Source organism: Pteropus medius, unplaced genomic scaffold, assembly GCF_902729225.1.
Source record: "Pteropus medius unplaced genomic scaffold, Ma_sr-lr_union100, whole genome shotgun sequence".
Classification (NCBI taxonomy): domain Eukaryota; kingdom Metazoa; phylum Chordata; class Mammalia; order Chiroptera; family Pteropodidae; genus Pteropus; species Pteropus medius.
In genome coordinates this window covers 53,544-71,957 of record NW_024345481.1, presented here as the reverse complement: position 1 = coordinate 71,957, position 18,414 = coordinate 53,544, and the positions used below count along the sequence as shown (strand labels likewise).

Sequence of the window (18,414 nt, the reverse complement as noted above, 5' to 3'; positions counted from 1 at the left end):
TGACGAAGGAGAAATGTTTACAGGTCCAGCTCCAGTATCATGAAGTAAGGCAATGAAGGGTGAATTTGTTGCTGAGGCAATAAGTCAGTAACTGGCACAAACACCCATACTCTATATAGTTTCAGTATCTGATATGTTTTTGTATGTGCCTAGTGTTAAAATTTAGAAATTTTGTTACACTTCGCCCTTAAATATTTCAGTTTGCATTTAAAAAAACAAGGACATTACTCCATTTACTATCATAATACCTAACAAAATTCACAATTCCCCAATTCCTTATTCTCTTCAAATAACCAATTCAGATTTCCCTAATTCTCCCCAATGTCTTATTTCTTTATCGAGAAATAATTCGTTTCTTTAAATCAGGATTCAATTAAAGATCATACATAGAAACTGGTGGTTATATTGCTAAAGATCCCCTTAATCTAGAACAGCCCTGCCAACCTCTGCCCCTTTTTTCATTATATTGCGTTGAATTTTAAATAAGTCAGGTCTTAATACTCTGATATGCTGAGATGCTTTAGATTCTCTAAAATATAGTGACAGATAAAACAAATGAATTCACCTTTGTGAACTGAGAAGAATTTGCTGTTGAAAGTGAATATAAAGCTGAGCCAGTAGAATCATATCAATATTTTTGTCACATTTAAAAAAATTTTTTCCATGGAAATCCTGGTTATGATTGGCTCTTTTCTGAGAAGACTGACTCCAGAGAATTGGACCTGAGAGGGAAGCTCGCACACGTTTGCTTGAGGCTGCATAGTTGTAAAAGACCTCTCGATGTGAGGGCCACAGTGAATAAAGATGTGTGTGTGATTAATGAATAAGAGACCCATTTTTCTCCCATGGTGTGTGTGCTCCTTCACCGCAAGTAGTAGTAAATTCAACCTGTTTAACTACAAAAAGAAAACTATATAGGACCTGTCAGTTATCCCCTAAAGAAGTGAGAAAAGCTGGAAATGCAGCTCAAGAATTTTTTGAAAACATGAGGTAAACTAAAGACTACAATTATGAGAAGAGCTCTACCTGGGAGTAAATGGAGGAATGTTAAATTTATAGTAGTCATGACAAGGTAAGATTGCCAGGGAAAACACTTTCATATGATTAAAATGTTAAAGAAATAGGGAGATATTTCGTTAACTCCCCAAATTGCATACTTTTCCATATTTGTTAGAAATCAACAGCAGATCGAATTCTTGCAATCATATGTACTACATAAATTCAAAACTATAATATTGTCGGGTAATGGGTTTCCTCCTTAAGTCAACTTTTATTAGCCAAATTTCCTTAAAAGTCCCAACTTGTGCTAATTTTCAGAGTAATTTTATATTGAAAATTTATTGTAAATACAACAGAGAATTTTAATTTGGAGTGACTCCCTCTCCCCTGTATTCTGCTCATGAAAGGAATTCTGCCTTCACAAGAACAGTTGCTGAAAGCAGCTTTCAGTGACCTGTGCAACTCAATGTGGCAAAACATGTCCATTTGACTACATTCGTTGTCTACAAAAGGCCCAATGCAAGCCTGTGTCCCCCAGTTTTATCACTTTCCTCTTGTGTCTTTCGGTTTCCTTTCTGAATGAAAGGGACATATCTGTGGGTTATTAAATATTACAACATACTATTAGTTTTTCTTTACCTCGCCTAATAGGCAACATTAGGAAAATTGAGTTGAGATTGTGAAGGGTCTCAAATGCTGGAATTTACGCTGTAAATACAGGGGAGAGAGTAAGTTAATTGCTCCCCATCCCTCTACTCCCTCACTCTCTGCCTCAAAGGGAAAAGGAGTGAGAGCTGTACTAATGAAGGCAGAAAAGAACCTTTGATCAATTCTTAAACTTCCCGTCCATCAGAACATCATAGCTGGTTAGAAAAAAAATCACAATATCTAGGTAATGTTAATGATATAAATTTAAGATATGTATCAGTAGGTGTACTATGAACACATGCAGAGTTAACTGACAGATTCCAGTCTGTGAACTGACATTGGCTCCCACTTCACTCGATAATCTAAATTAATCCTAGATAATCATATGTAATTTTGGGACGCAGGAGAAGGTAAGTGTAGAGCAACATAAGTTTGGCATGAGGTCTACTGGGACCCTGAGACTCTTACTTATAAACCGTGCATTGTCACTCGTACCTGCCTTTGTTTATGCTGCCCTCTGCCTAGAAAACACACTCCATTTACCGCTGCAGACAAATTTCAAGGTTCAACCTAAAGGGTACCTTAGCCCTGGGCAGAATTAACTGCCCTTCCTTGGTATTTCATAGCACTTTACGATACCTGTATGACAACATTTATGACAAGGTTATAAACTCACTGGTTTACTCCTGTCTCAGGATTGTGTACTTACTAAGGAAGTGGGAAAGGATGGGTCAGGGAACGGAATAAACTCATTGCTAGCATTGTCTCATTAACAGACTAAATTGTGTTCTCTTCATTTTGTCTCTTCGGGACTTAACATGCTACAAAAGGCACTAAACAGATGTCTAAAAGGCAGTTATAGCTGCAGTTTTTGTCTAGAAATCTGGTGTATTGTTTAGAAAGAACCAAAACTAAATTTCAAAATGGCCTACAACACCCGTTAATCAACTCATTCAGATAGAACGGCAATCTTGAAGATGTATAAACAGATAATCACTATGTTTAAAATGAAACTTGTCATACTCCTCTATAACCCATTTCTCATTGTGGATCTCAATTTCTTAAATGATGCTACCATGATTCCTCCTCTCAAATTTAAATGTCACCTTTGATTCCTCTTCCTCACATGCAGTTTATTGCTAAATTCTACTCTCGTACTAAACACTTAATCCTCTCCGATTCCATTACTACTCTTGTCCAGAATTACTTCTCTCATGAACTACTTTTGTCCTCTGACTTCTTGCTGTATCCGCTCTGATAATTTAGGTTACATACATGTAACTGCCAGATTCATCTTCCTAAAAAGCAAGGCTCTGATCTTGTCACCCTTTTGCTTAATAGCTTCCCACTGCCTCCCAAATAAAACTCCAGCTCTTAAGTGTGCATAGGATACATCCATATCTGTATCCAACATCAGTTCATATCAGCCCATTTTACATAGCACCCATCCTTATGTCATATCAAATCAAATAATTTTTCCTGATAAAGCACCTGCATTTAAGTTTCTCCCATTTTATTCTTTATGCCATGAAAGGCCTCCCTCCTCTCCATTCCCTCAAAAGACATCCCCTATAGTAGTGGTTCTCGTCTACAAGAAACCTTGCCCCCGCAAAGGACATCCGGCAATGTCTGGAGACAGTTATCACAACTAGAAGGGGAGGAGAGTCAGGCTAAGAATGCTGCTAAATACCCTACAATGCAAAGGAAAGCTCCCCACAACAAAGCATCTGGCCCAAAATGTCAACAGTGCTGAGGCTGAGAAACCCCTTCCTACAGATTCACTTATCCTGGCATACAGAAGTTAACTCTTCTGTTCTATAAAAAGTCCCACTGTAACCAGATGTTATTTGACTACCTAGTGTCCCATTATAGCTATATTTTATATACCTTATCTCTTCCTCCCCTTTAGGACCCATGATGCTTTTACTCAAAGATTATTTACTGAGCATCTTATGTCTGGCCCAGATAGTAAATACAAGGTCAGGTGTCATGTATCAATTATTTGCATACACTTCCAAGGTCTCAAAAGTTGTAGGCAATAAGAATTTGCTAAAGGAATGAGGGCTATTCTCTCTGTACCTCACTTTGCTCCTAAAAACTCAACAATTTTGACTGATACTGATTTACTGGAAAAGGTGTATATATATATACACACATATATGTAAATATACATATATCTGTTGACATGTATTCATATGTATATGTATCTGTTGACATCTAGTAAATTCAGAATGGTTCTTTCTAAATTTCTCACTAAAAATGAAATTAACAGGTGCTCATGAACCTACTGAACAAGTTGTCAGTCAAAATATTATTTCATCATAATTAAAGCTTTAACAGTTAGAAATATTAAGTAATTTAAACTAAAAAAGAGCCTGACAAACTATTTTAGCATGCGATAAAACATGCTTGGCTTTTTCCAATAATATACATTAGCCTTTTTCTGAAATGAATGAATGAATGAATGAATGAATAACTGCTGGAGAACACTTTTTAAGCTGTGGTTAAGATCCAAAGGTTATAGTCCAGGTGTTCAATTAACAAGAACCTCTCCTCGCCTCAAATTTCATATATTCGCATCTGAAAATAAAAGAGATGAATAAAGATAACCTCTCAGGTCAAACAGGTACTAAAACAATCGGGTCTCCAGCAATCATTATTAATCTTCAGTATAACATAGAAGTACATGGTCTCTTGCAGCTGGGTTGGAGCCTTTGTTTACTAGCTGTGTGGTTCTGTAGGAATTATACTTCTAAGCACAATCATCAAATTAAAATAATGCTAGGGTAATTGTGAGGATTAAAGGATAACATTTCTAAAGTGCTTAGTAGATAAAAAGCTACTATAGTTTTAATATTTATTCAACAAATCACTCCCTTGCTAAAAATCCTTCCAAAAGCTACCCGTTGCAATCAAAAGAAATGCTAAACTCTACATATAAACCTACAAAGTCCTGCACGATCTGGCTTCTACCTCTTTGACCTCTCTCCTGTCTTCCTTGCTCAGTACCCCTAGACACATCAGGCCTTGAATAAGATAAGCACTTTCAGGCCTGTCCTCTACCTATTATGCAGATCTCTGCATTGCCAGCTCTACATTCAGAACTTCATCCAAAACCTCAAAAATTAAGCCATTAATTGATGCCCCTTACTGCCTATTCTCTACCCCATTATGTTTTACAGTCCTCTTTCATTTACTGAAATTAATTGCCAATTTCTTTCCCATTAGTATGTAAGCTCCCTGAAGGACAGAACTTTAGTCTTTTCAACCCTGTATCTCCAGGACCTAGCATCACGGCCAGGCTAATAAATAAGGTGAGACACGCGACTAAGATGCAAAATTTAAGGAGATGCCCAAAATTTCAGTAATCAAGAAAATTATTAATTTAATGCAACATTCTAAAAGACCAAAATTAATGCAAAAAAAATGAACTAATCATGTTTTACATAAATATGGGATCCACCCAGCACTTGCAAGGCTCATCCCCATCCCTTCCCATCCTGATCCAGGTCCTGCCTCACCCCCGGACTTGCCACCGAATTAACTGAGCAATCACCATAAGCCAAGTATCAACTCTCCCTGAGGCTGCAGACAAGCAAAAATTAAATTTAAAAAGTAAAACTGCGAAACACAAGGATTCAGACTTTTGGAATTTAGATGCTGTAGTTTCATTGAGCTATGACTAAAAGCTGAGCCCAGGGAATGCACTGTCGCCACTCAAGTGCACATTCAAAAAGTGAAAAGCTCACCATAACTAATACGGTGCAATGTGTCATCGAAGCCTTTAACAACTGATACTTCCACCCGTTCTTACATTAATAGAAAATCAATCCCTTGGCCAAGGAAAGGCCTCCAGCCCCAGGGTGTGGGGACTGAAAACTCCCAAAGCAGGACGTTTTATTTATTTTGGAGCAGGATTACTGTCTCTTGCGCCTGACCCTTGAAGGAAAGAAACGAACAAACAACCAGGACAGGGGAGATACAAATTTAATAAGCTTAAGGCCCATACAAAGCAATGGTGGCAGGAGAACTGTGGTTGAAACTAACTAATAAATAAGCTTACAAGAAAGATGTCCCACCTTCACCCCAACCGGAAGCACCTGGGAGTCGCGGCTCCACGTCTCCCGCCACCGTATCGACGGGACCCGCTAAGCGCGCGAGGATGAAGGTAGACCCACCCACTGCGGCCAGCTCCTCTCCCTTCCCTCTGAGAGAACCGCGGGGTATCCCCGGGCGCAAGCGCCAACCCGCCAACTCTGCAGCCACGGGCCGCCAAAAGCGCCTGCGCAAAAGCACTGGGCAGGGGAGGGGCGAAACCAGGAGGTAGAGAGAAGCGCGCCTAAATCCTAGAGAGGCGGGCTATGCTGGGCTGGGGGGAGGGTTCGTCTTCCGGAAAGTCTGCATTCCCGGACGACCAGAGTCGCCGCTCACCAATCTCACGCTATGAGATGACCGGAGAAAGTCAGCTTCCCTTTGTGCCCTTCGGAGATCTTCAGACAGAAGCCGGAGCTGTCTTCAGGATGAAGTCAGGACTTGCAGGAGGCCGGTTCCCACAGCGGATGGAAGCGTGGCGGGTGGGCGCATGCGTGGTAGGCTCCCTCCACGTGCGGCCCGGCCGCAGCCTCCGTCGCGTTCCAGGGCCCCGCCTCCTTCCCCGCCCCCGACCGCAGCATCCTTCCGGACGCGCCGAGCCGGGTGGAAGGAAGGAGGCTGGGCCTCGCTCCTGGCCCCGCCTCGGCAGCCTCCAATTGGGCTTGGGTGAGGGCACCTCCGCCCACCGCCTTCCCATTGGAGCGCGCGTGCGAGCGACGCGCCCCCATTGGGCCATGCGGTTTGGGCACGAAATTCAAAGATTTTAAAAGTACCAGCTGGCGCCTTTTAGGGGAGAGAGCTCTGTGAAGCGGGTGTCCAGCATCTTCGTGCGGTAGCTGCTCCATCACCTGGGGAGGACCCCACTTGCACTGGCATGAGCCGGCGCCCCTGCAGCTGCTCCCCACGCTCCCCATCCAGCTCCTGCCGCTGCAGCTCCAGCACCGTGACAGCCGCCCGGCGCCCTCATCACCCGCACAGTGAGTGAGAGGAGACGGCGCGAGGGGCGCGCAGGTTCCCGGAGGGGTACGGGTGAGGGGTGGGGGGCCTGCGACACGAACCCGACACCCTCCCGAGTTCGGGCGTGCAACTCCACGCCGGGCCTCGAGCGGGCACCGGCGGCGGTTCTTGGCACCAGGAGAAAGAGGCTGGGGTTCTGGGACGGGAAGCCTGATGTGCTGTGGCGGGATGGCGGGTCGGGGTCCTGCTTGCCACGCCGAACTTGAAAGCCTGCTCCGCTGGAGGTGTGCGGGCTGAGGCCTCCTAGGGCGCCTTTTGGAAGATCAACCTCTCCCCACACGCCTGGAATGGGCGCCAAATGCCCCTCCCCTCCCCCACCCCACCCTGGGGCTCCGACTCTGCAGGGCTCACTAGCCGGCGGCCCCCAGGGCCCGGCCAGGTGCCTAACCCCTACCCTCTGCACCCCTTTTCCATATCTGTCCCGCACCCTCAGATCTGAAGTCAGTTTCCCCAGTTTTTCGCCAGCTCAGTCTTGCTGGCGGGCGCGGGAGATCAGGCTCGCTCTTATCTCCCGCCTCCTCCGCAAGGCCCGCGCCCTGAGGGGCCACCCTTCCGACCCCACAGGATTTCCAGGGTCTTCCCCCCACCCAATCCCGCCAAATGGAGGGACCCCCCTCATCGGACCAGTCTCTGTTGGGACGTCCAAACAAAAACGTTCAGTTCTCCTTTTTGCCCTTTATCCAGTAACTCAGTCTCAAGGCCTGGAATCAGGGGGGGAAAAAAAATGCAGTTTTTAGTACAGAACCGTGAATGTGGCTATATTTAGGAGCTGATTTTGTAGGAATTGAAGAATTGGTTATTCTTTTTGCCTGTGTTTCTAAAACACTAGTTTTTTTATTCCAAACTTGGATAGAGTGAAAGGCACTCAAATAAACGTTTATTTTTATCCTCTTTGTCGCTGTCTCTAAGGGGCCTAAATGCATTTATTTTAACTCGGAAATTACCAAAATTTTAAAAATGAGCAATTTGGTATTGTAATGTTTGGTAGTCTCTGGAAGACACCTATTTCTTTAGAAAAGACTCTAGAAGACTGGAGGAAAAAGTACTTAATTTTAACAGGTTTTATCTATTTCTGGAATATCCTGCCTGGATCATAAGTCTCCCTGTGAAATTCTGAAGCTTGATGGCTCTAAGAAGGGGTCTTTTGATTGTTTAATTTCAATGGTCTCTTTACCACCTTGCTTCTCAAGAGAATATTTGAAATCTTGAATTTTTTTACTGTTTGCAGATTTGAGAAAATGAAATTTAAAAATTTATTGAATTCGAATATTTTTGAAAGTAGACTCAAAAAAAATTTTTTTTCTCTTAGGGATTATGGCTGATTTGTAGTTTATGGCGGCAAGCCTTCATGTTCTTTTAAATTTTCAAAGAAAAAGCCATGCATAATGTTGGCACATGGTGGTTCTCTTAAGGTATTAGAGATTATAGAACTTAATAACATTGGAATGGCTGTAAAGATTTTTAAGCATTGTAGCCTATTTAACTAATATGGAGTATCAGATCTATATTCAAATGTTAAATAGGTTACATTTTGAACGGTTAACTATAATAGCTCTTTCATGATTGGGCTGTAAGGTTTGAAAAATGCAGTATGTTGAATCTACCAACTTTATAAAGTAACTATATCAACATTTTAGAGAAAATGAAAGACTGCATGTTCTAGATCACAAAGTTAGTCAAAAGACTGAACAAGGATTTTCATTTGAAGTTGGATCTGATTCCTAAGAAATGTATATAATCTGAAATGCATACATCTGCCTGGAGTATATTTTACTGCTTTTAAAATGTTCATGATATACAGTATAAGGAATATGAAGGGGTTTTGCTTATGAATAATGTGAAGAAAATACTCTAGATTCTATTGATTAGACCATATGCTGCAGAGACTCTGTCATGAGTTTAGTCCAGTTTTATTTTCTCACCCCCATTTTATAGATGAAAGAGGTAACTCAGTTTTCCTCAACTCAGCAAATGACCCTTTATACCTTAGATGCTCAAAACTTAAACCCCTGGGTATTTTTTACTCCACTTACTTTCATCACCCACATCCAATACATCAGCAAGCTCTGTTGACTTTGACTTTACCTTCCTAAGTAGATCTCACATCTATTCAATTACCTTCATTTCCGCTATGGTCATCAAATCTCAAGTACTGGACTCATTGGACTTTTGTGATACTCTCTTCTAACTAGCCTCCCTGCTTCCACTTGTACTTTCCTATAATCCATTTTCCACAGCTACCAATGATTTTTATTTTAAAGCGTAAACCAAATACCAGTACTCAGAACCCTTCAAAAGCTCTTCATTACACAATAAGATCCATCCTACCCTAAAAAGCTTATAAGCCATTCTGCCTCTCCAACCTTATTTTTCAATCATTCTCCTCCTAGCTCACTAATTTGCAGTCTTATAGGAGTTTCTCTTCCTCAACATTTGTCCTTGCTTTCAGATTTCAGAATGTCACCTCCAGCAAAGATCATCCCTAATTTCTTCCTCTCCCTACACCATTACCAAGTAGGCACTGGATAAATGAACGAAGTGGCGGAACTAGATTCGGAACCCTCATTGGTCTGATTCGAGAGGTCATGAAACAACATAATATTTTTTCTTTCTAAATAATATCAGATCGAATATATAAAACATGTTATTTCCCACATTGTTTAGAGATACTTGGCTTGGTCACAGGAATACACTAAACTAGTTGAAAGACCTGAAATTAGTCCTTTACAGTCTGATTTCAGCTTCCTTTTGTATAAAGTGATATTTTTTTGCAGCATTTTTATGGAGATTTAAAAATGTACATTATTTCACATTTTAAAACTAAATCTATAACCAGCATTCAAATTTTGGGACCAATAAAAGGAACCAGAGTTCCTTGGAAAGATAACCGATTCTAGGGCTGAAACAGGGAAAATACAAGATGATCCTGGAGCATCTTACAGTGCCAGAAACTAAGGACTTCTCCAGAAACAAAACAATGGATGTATGTCAAATGGACATGAACTTAACAGTGGCAAAGCTGGAACAATTTGAGCAACAACATAAATAATATAGTATTGGAATTTAAACCAAAGTCCATGTTTCTATGCTTTTGTATTTTACATATATGTATATATGTGTGTACTTTTATCTCACTTCTCAGGTGACATAGTAGAAAGAATACTTAATTTACATTCAAGAAGAGTAATCCATCTCTCTTAACTACCAGTAAAACCTTTGGCAAGTTACTTAGCTGAGCTTCATGTCCTCATTTATAAAAATAAGGTAATACCTCTCCATCCTACCTCAAAAGATTATGAAAACCAAGTGTTTGGAAACAAGTTGGAAATCGTAAACTTCTAAATAATTATTAGCTATTGGAATCATTATTAGTTCTAAATTTAAAGAGCTACCCATATTCAAGTGAAATTGAATGAAAGGGGTTCTGTAGGATAGTCCCAGTAACTGGGTTCTAAAGACAAGCAGAAGAGTGTCTTTGTGATGAAGAGTTTCTGAAGTACAGTTTCAGGCCTCTTCCCTTTAGGCAGCTAAACAGTGGACAGGTGGGTCTTTGTAGGTGGTTTCCTCTTCATTCTCTCAGATTAAATGTCATATGTAAATCATACTTGAGACAAAAATAAAAATATCTTGGAATATTTTACTTTTTCTGAGTGGAAGAGAACCACTCAGAATAATTTGTTCAAGTTAGGGTCAATTAGGGGATTAGAATTTATATATTCTTTACTTGCTTTTTATGTCCCAAACTCTTAGCTTAAACTTAAATTTTAGGGTTAGTTCAAATGGGGTTCTGAAGCACATAATTTATCTCCCACTATGTTAATGATCGGGGATTTAAAGAGGGGGTCTCTATCTACTAGGTTACTTTCTACCAAGGTGTCCTTTAGTATTTAGACTTAAAGGTTTTGCTCTAAATAAAAATGGTAAAATTAATATGGACAGATTACCAATATTTAGTACAGACTAAATATACTGGTACATACAATTATTATAGGATAAATTGTTAGCTACCTATGATTGGCTTGGCTTGCAGAGGGGATAGTAAATGGGGAGTACATTGGAAGCACATATTATTCACATACTGCCTTCAGTAATGCTAAGTAGTTTTTCTGAATCCATTATTTTCCTTCCCAGAATAGTGCCTTTGCTTATACTATCCTTCAGTGAATGCCCTTCCCAGCCTCTACTGCCTGACAAAATCCTAATCATTTTTTAAGGCAGTGGTTCTCAACTGACTAATGAGGGAGATTCTGCTGCCACTGCCTTCCCCCCACTGCTAACATTTGGCAGTAACTGGTGGCTGGAGACATTTTTTATTGTCCTGCGTGGTGAATAGGGGCTGCTAATGGCATCAGGTGAATAAAGGCTGCTGAACATTCTACAATGCACAGGATGGTGCCAACAACAATGAATTCTCTAGTCCAAAATGTCAGTAGTCCAGAGATTGAGAAAACCTGTTTGAAAGATATTTTAACCAGTTTCTGAAGCTGTGGGGGTGGTGATGCAACCCTAAACAAGTCTTTGGCTTTTTCGAAGTTTAAATTTGAATCAGTGTCTATGAATTCTAGTGAATAACATCCAGAAACAGTTGCATCCGAACAGGAATTAACACTCACTGCCCTACCAGCCTCACATTCTTCTTACATCTGGTCTTGTGCTGATCAGAGCGGCATAATTCTTTTCCAAATCTTTCTTCTGGTTCTTTCGTTAATCATGAGAAATCTTTGTTCAGTAAAGATAGCAGAGTTTCTAGCACATATTATGCAAGATATGGGGAGATGTTCCTGTGCTTGAGTTTACTATCCAGTAGGGCGACCAGCACTTTAAATATGTCAGCCTGTCACCCAGAGCATCGGTCAGAATGGAACTTAGAGATGAGAGCTCTGAGTTCAAGTAGACTTTATGGATGTTTAAATATATGGCCTTTTTAGTCCTTTCTCTTTGCTACCTACAATTAATTATTCTAAGGCATATAATAATTACTAGTGTTTAAATAATATGCAAGTCTTTCTATTTGTTACTTTTATCAAAACTATTTTGGCCCTTACACATTCCCCTCCCCCATTGGTCCTAACCATATTTACTCTCAGTGGTTTAAGTTATGCTTAAGTCAAAGCTGACTATAATACCATTTCAAATCCAGAGTACAAACACCGATTCTAGAAGTATTTGATTATTATAGAGATCTCCAACCTGATACCCCACTCTTGAGGCCTCACATTTCCTTATTTGTTTCATAAGCCCAGGTTTTTATTAAATAGTGCCTTTCCACTATGTTTTAATCAGTATAGTCTCTAAAAGTCAAATGTTACAGTTGTACGGATCAAAAAGCAATATGTTCTGAAGTACCCTTTTAATGATAAGACATACATATGTATATACACACACACATAAGATTTAAGTAATATTTCCGCATGTTGTTACATCGCAGTAATTAAACTTCAATAGCTTCATAGTTACATAGGCAATACACAATTCTGAGATGATACCAATTAAATCTTTGTAAATCCCAATTTAAGATGTCAGGATATGTGGAAATTTTGCTATTAAGAAGTAAATATGTTTTGTTCTTTTTGTAGGTCGCAAAGAAGAAAGTTCTACTCTTTCTATCAAAATGAAGTGTGATTTTAGCTATAACCATGTTCATTCTGGACTTAAACTGGTAAAACCTGATGACAGTGAAAGGCTAGGTTCCTATACTTCTGCATGTTTGGAAGGCTCTTATAAAGATTGCATTAAAGACTATGAAAGCTTATCGGATATTGGGTCACCGATTGGGAGCCCCAGGATTGTAGAACTTGAAACTGAGAACAAGCCCTTGCATAACAAGGAAAATCAGCATGTGCAACCGACACTTAATAGTTCAGATGAAACAGAAGAACTAGAGACAAATGGACCTTATGAAGACAGTGGCTATTCTTCATTTTCCCAACAAAGTAGCATCAATGAGCATGAAGAAGCTAGCTTTCCCCTGGAGGAAAATTCCAGTGACAGTCCACAGTCTTGCCTGCTACAAACACAAAGCCCAGACCAATATCCCAATAAAAACTTGCTGCCAGCTCTTCATTTTGCAAAAGTGGTTTGTTCAACATTAAAAAAGAATTCCAAACGAAATTCTAAAATAGATTGGGAGAAGCTGAAGAAGTATAATGTAAATTTTGGACTACAGAATATAATTGGCAGGAAAATGGGCCTAGAATGTGTAGATGTTCTCAGTGAACTCTTTGGACGGGGACTCAGACATCTCTTAGCAAATATTTTAACACAGCTCAGCGATATGGACTTAATCAAGTAAGTATCCTTGCTTTGAGTGTATTAGTATTTTACACTGAACGTGTTTATTAGGTGGCTCAACACCAACCAGCTCATGCGAAAACAGGGTAGTCTTTTCTGCGTAGTTTAATTGACTTTTACCTGATTGCTAACTTAACTGTAAACAACATCCTAGTTCTAGTATACAGGTCCAATAGACATTGTGACTTGTCACACTTGAAAATATAATTTTTGTTCTTTTTTAGGTTTTTTAATGTAGGGCACTCCTAGATTTGACAGTAAGGAAAATACGGTGATCCACAAATGGGCCCGATTATGACTATTTCTTAGAAATCTTTTACTAACTAACCTCATTCTACCAAAGAAAACTAGTTAGAATGAGGTAATTATGAGAATTAAAATGATTATATAGACAATTGGATTAGATTGGATTCAACTCAACTGGGATCATTTTTGGCTTTTTGAAAAATTTTTTAGAGGTACTCCCTGCGGTATTTTACACTGGTCTCTATGAACTATATAGTTAAAGCAAAACAGATATAAGTGTTGATTTTTATTGTAGGCTAGCTTGAGTGCAAGTCAACATCACAGTTTCTACTTTTTCTATTCACAAAAAGGATTTTTTCTGGTTAATTTCTACTAATAGCAGTGTGTCCTAGAGCACTTTGAAATTTGTCCACAATATTTACCAAAAAGTCAACATGGTGCCATATATACAGTGGTGGCTACTTGATGTTTGCAAATATTGTGAAAAAATGCAGTACAAATATGTGAGTCTTAAGCCTGGATCCACTTAGAATTGATGGGATCTTTTTAAAAAAACACAGAACCCTGGACCCCATTGTAGACCAGTTAAAATCTAAAGAACTAGGCATGAGACATCTTTAAATCTTAAGTGCCCCAGGCACTTCTAATAGATAGCCATGTTCGAGAAGCACTACTAATAGAAATTTCTTTTTTGCATGGTTAATGTTTCTGTAATATATTTATTTTAGATCTTTGTCATGCTTTAGTTGTTTCCATTATAATTTATTTTTCTAGTGTGTCTAAAGTGAGCACAACTTGGAAGAAGATTCTAGAAGACGATAAAAGGGCATTGCAGTTATACAATGAAGCAATACGAAGAGTTACTGTAAGTCTTTGCAGTTGATGTTTTCATTTTAAAATATAGCAGCTGGTCTAGTGCCCGTTACCTTCAGAAATAGGAGGGGGAAAATTGGTAACAGGTAATCTGGAAATCCTCTACATTCAAAAACCATTTCAGCATGTTACCAGAACTCATTAAGGAAATTCAAAGATAAAGGGAAAGGAATCCCACATCGGGCCTTTATTCCTAGCAATGTAATTTCCAAAAGTAAAAAAGTGAAAATTAGTTCTGATAGTGCGAATTGATCATACAGCTAATCTTGGTTGCCATTTGTGTGTATTTTTTTCAGTTACCCAGATAAACAGTAAATTATAACATTGAAGATTCTTAATATACAAGAGAATTCATCGATCGAAGAATTCCCTTGTATATTAAAACTACTTCAAGATCGATATGTTTTTAAAATTTTAGGCCTGAGAGTTGGCAGACTTTGGTCCAAATTTTGGTGCTGCTGCTTTTAGAGAATTGCTTTAATTCTCTACGTTTAATTTCTTTATTGATAAGCTGCTGTCGATGGAAAATTTTCTAATCTAAAGGGTTTTGAATCTATTCATGACATTGAGGTGACACTTAAACATGACTGTTGCCATCTACTGGTGGTAGGAAGAATGAACTTTTTTCTGTCAGTGGTACTTAATAAATCATGTAGTAAATGCTGCATAGACTAAGCATGTAAAGTGAGTCACAATTTCTAGTTTGTAATTCCTGTCAATAACTCAGTTATTAGGCTTTACATGTGTATGTGAATAGTTTTGTGTGGCTGCATTTAAACGTGTAGGTAAATTGGATATAGGGATGAATCCTTTACATTCTCATTTGCCCTTTTTTTTACATACACAGACATAAAAATGCCTGACTGTTGAGAGTATAGGAGAATATTTTTAAGTCCTATTAAAACATTTCTTTTAGGAGAAGAGCATTAAGTTCTCACCACATGGTTCAACCAGAGAGAATGTTATGGTCAGAACCGCATTGGCTTCTGTTCAAAAAGCAGCAGCCCAGCCTCCCCCCAGAAAAGATGCTCGAACCAAGTTATCCAATCCAGATGATCAGAAAGATTCTACCTATAGTCGGCACAATGAATTCTCGGAGGTAACTTTTTGTTTATCAATAAATTAGAAGCATGGGGCCCTTATCATTAAAAGGACTTAGAGTAAGAAATGGAGGGCTTTACCTTTAATCAGCATAATTAGAACTATTAGGGAATTGTTAACGGAGACCTTATCTTTTGCCTCTTCTCTCAAAAATGTTGGAAATTAAGAAACCATTTATAACTCAACTGATAAATTGGGAAAGTAAAGAGATGTCTTTATGATGAAAATTATAGATACCATTTGGCATTATGACAGTTCAGTGATATCAAAGTCTAATTTGGAAACATTAAGAAAATAATGAAAAACCTTGATTTTGAAATTTATAAAACTGCTAATATAAAATTCAGTATTACATTTTACAATTCCTGCCTTTAATATCTGAGGAAAAGTTCTAAATAGAAAAAGTCCAGTTTTCAGAAATTGAAGACCTCCTATTCTACCTTCAAATCATTGGGTAATGTGAATTACAAGTTCTACTCACAGGCGGATAATTTTGCAAGCTTAATTTAAAAACCATAACCTTACCTAAGAGTGCATGTTATGACAAAGTGCTGACTGCCTCATGTTGGTCAATAAATATAAATAATGTATAATAACATTTAGTTTTCTCAATTATTTATAATGTAATGACTAATACAACATGTAAGTTTGTTCAAAAAGCATTTATTGAGCATCTGCCATCTTACCGGGTACTACATAGATAAGAAAACATGGCAACCTTTATAACCTTAACAATCTAGAATGGAAGATGGCTTACATTTAAAAATGCCATGTAATGTGGTAGGTGCTTTAAAAAAAGATAAAACTAGAGGTAAAACAGCAGCCAGTTCTAGCGTGACACTAGAAAGACTTCACAGAAAAGGTGACCATTTAAGTTAGGCATTGATGTGTGGTAGTTCATGAAGTAAAAGGGGAATGTATTTAAAAAGCAGCATTAGGACATTGCTACTGGACCAGTTGATAACTGGTGCGATCTCTCACCCATTATACAAACAGTAAGCTCCTTAAGGGAGCCAGTTGGCTTATGTGTGACATGGTGCTTTATGCACGTATTGGAGAAGATGCCACTCTTGTTTTTCCTAACTGAATTACATTCAGCCCTTACTAAAATTTGTTAATGGATTTCCTTCTTTCTAGGTTGCCAAAACTTTGAAAAAGAATGAAAGCCTCAAAGCCTGTATTCGCTGTAATTCACCTGCAAAATATGATGGCTATTTACAGCGGGCAACCTGCAAACGAGAAGGCTGTGGGTTTGATTATTGTACACGGTGTCTGTGTAATTATCATACCAGCAAAGACTGTTCGAATGGCAAGCCTCTAAAAGCCAGTTATAAAATGGGTCCTTTGCCTGGTACTAAGAAAAGCAAGAAGAATTTACGACGATTGTGATCTCTGATTAAATCTATTATAACTGATCGTGAAGGTTAGTCAGAAAAAGTTACGTTTTAATTTGAGAAATAAAAATGTATTGTTATATTCAATTTTATAGCGAAATCAATGTACTAGATGGGTTTTTCCCCCTGGTAAATAGAGGATGCACAACCTCTTAAAATATTTTATGATTTAATGTGAAAATATTCAAAATTCTCAGTGTAAATCAGAAAATTTAAATATTTTAAGAAAAAAGGAAAACTTCATCTATATTTGATTCAGAGGTAAAATAAAATTGTTTTCAGTTTTATAGTAAAGGAAGGCCATGTAATTTTACCCAGACAATCCTAAATATAAATTGTTTACCACCTATTAGCATTTGGGACATTTTATTTGCCTCATCAAATTAATATCTATTGAAATATCAACTGGAGTCTTAATTTAAATGCTTTGTCACCTTTTGTTCTTGACCTTGTTTTCAGTGTGTATACTTCCAAATATCCTTTGTGAAATCTTGCTCGTTTTTCTGATGTGTAAAGTCTGTTTTAATATTTTTATACATATGTAAATATATCTGTATTTTATGTGTCTAAAAGTAAATATGATTTGTATATACATGTAAAAATAAATTTTGTTATGAATAAAATTATTACAAGCTTAATAAATAATGTGAACCTTTTATTTTGATGAACATTTTAATCCTAGAAACAGCTGAATTGGGAAGTTGTAGGAGACTGCATTTGTGTGTGTGAAGGCATTGAGTGTATCGTATCTGTCTTCTCTGGAGAGCTTGCTTGATTGCCATCCTCCCATCTCAGTTTTCTTCCCACTCACAATATCGTAATTGTGGAGTAGGGTCTTGAAATAAGCATCTCAAGATGATTTAATATAAGGAAACAACACATTTTGAGAAATACTGATATATTAATTCATCTTATCACTAAACCAGTTAAACTGGGTTCGATAGCCACAAAATATAAAAATCATACTTAAAAATATGTAGGACAAAATATATTTAAATCAGCATTTGGGCTAATAAGAGCTTAAACAGACATCTTTTAAAATTGCTTGAACTTGAATTCATGTTCTGGTTTCAATTATGAATACGAGAAGTTTTATATTAAACATCCTGAAGATTTAAGGTGTGGACCTCACAAGTCCTCAATCAATAGATCCTCTAAGAAGTTTAAGAGCTTTGCCCTTCATCTCAGCAGAAGCCTGAGATATATCTCAAATGGGTTTATGAGTGTGTCTTATCTACTAAAAGTAATACCAGTAAAATTAACTGACTTTTTAAGCAGCTTTATTGAGGAAAACTTGGCAAAATGACATTAAAATGTGTAATTTGACATTTCGAAATACACAAGCATGAAACCTTTAACAAGGTAATGAACACAACCATGATCCCCCAAGTTTTTTCTATTTGCGATCCCTTCTGCCAGCTCCCCAGGCAATCACTGATCTTGCTGTCACTGTAGATTAGCTTCCCTTTTCTAAGAAATGTGTATAAATGGGATTGTAAAGTGTACAGTCTGCTTTCGCCGAACATTATTTTGAAATTCATCCATTTTATTTGCACTAGTACTTCCTTTTTCTTATTAAGTGTACTGTTGACAAGCCAGTTTATATAGTCACCTGTTGGACATTTGGCTTTTCCCAGTTTTTTGCTATTGGGAATGTGCTGTAAACATTTATATACAAGTCTTTGTAAGTAGTATACTTTTATTTCTTGTGGGTAAACAACATTATGGAATGGTCGGATTATATGTAAGTATA

At 38.2% G+C, this 18,414-nt stretch overlaps 1 protein-coding gene across 2 annotated transcripts; it reads left to right on the top strand.

Moving 5' to 3' along the window:
• Positions 1-6,583: 6,583 nt before the first annotated feature.
• Positions 6,584-17,192, top strand: FBXO5 (F-box protein 5). 2 transcript variants are annotated; one of them, XM_039873833.1, is made up of 5 exons: positions 6,584-6,716; positions 12,333-13,044; positions 14,068-14,158; positions 15,083-15,265; positions 16,405-17,192. In XM_039873833.1, exons 1-5 carry the CDS (start codon positions 6,614-6,616, stop codon positions 16,654-16,656), a joined length of 1,341 nt encoding a protein of 446 aa, XP_039729767.1. In that variant the 5' UTR covers positions 6,584-6,613; the 3' UTR covers positions 16,657-17,192. The 2 variants fall into 2 exon arrangements, with proteins under 2 accessions (XP_039729767.1, XP_039729768.1); XM_039873834.1 differs by lacking the exon at positions 15,083-15,265.
• The last annotated feature ends 1,222 nt before the right edge of the window (positions 17,193-18,414 follow it).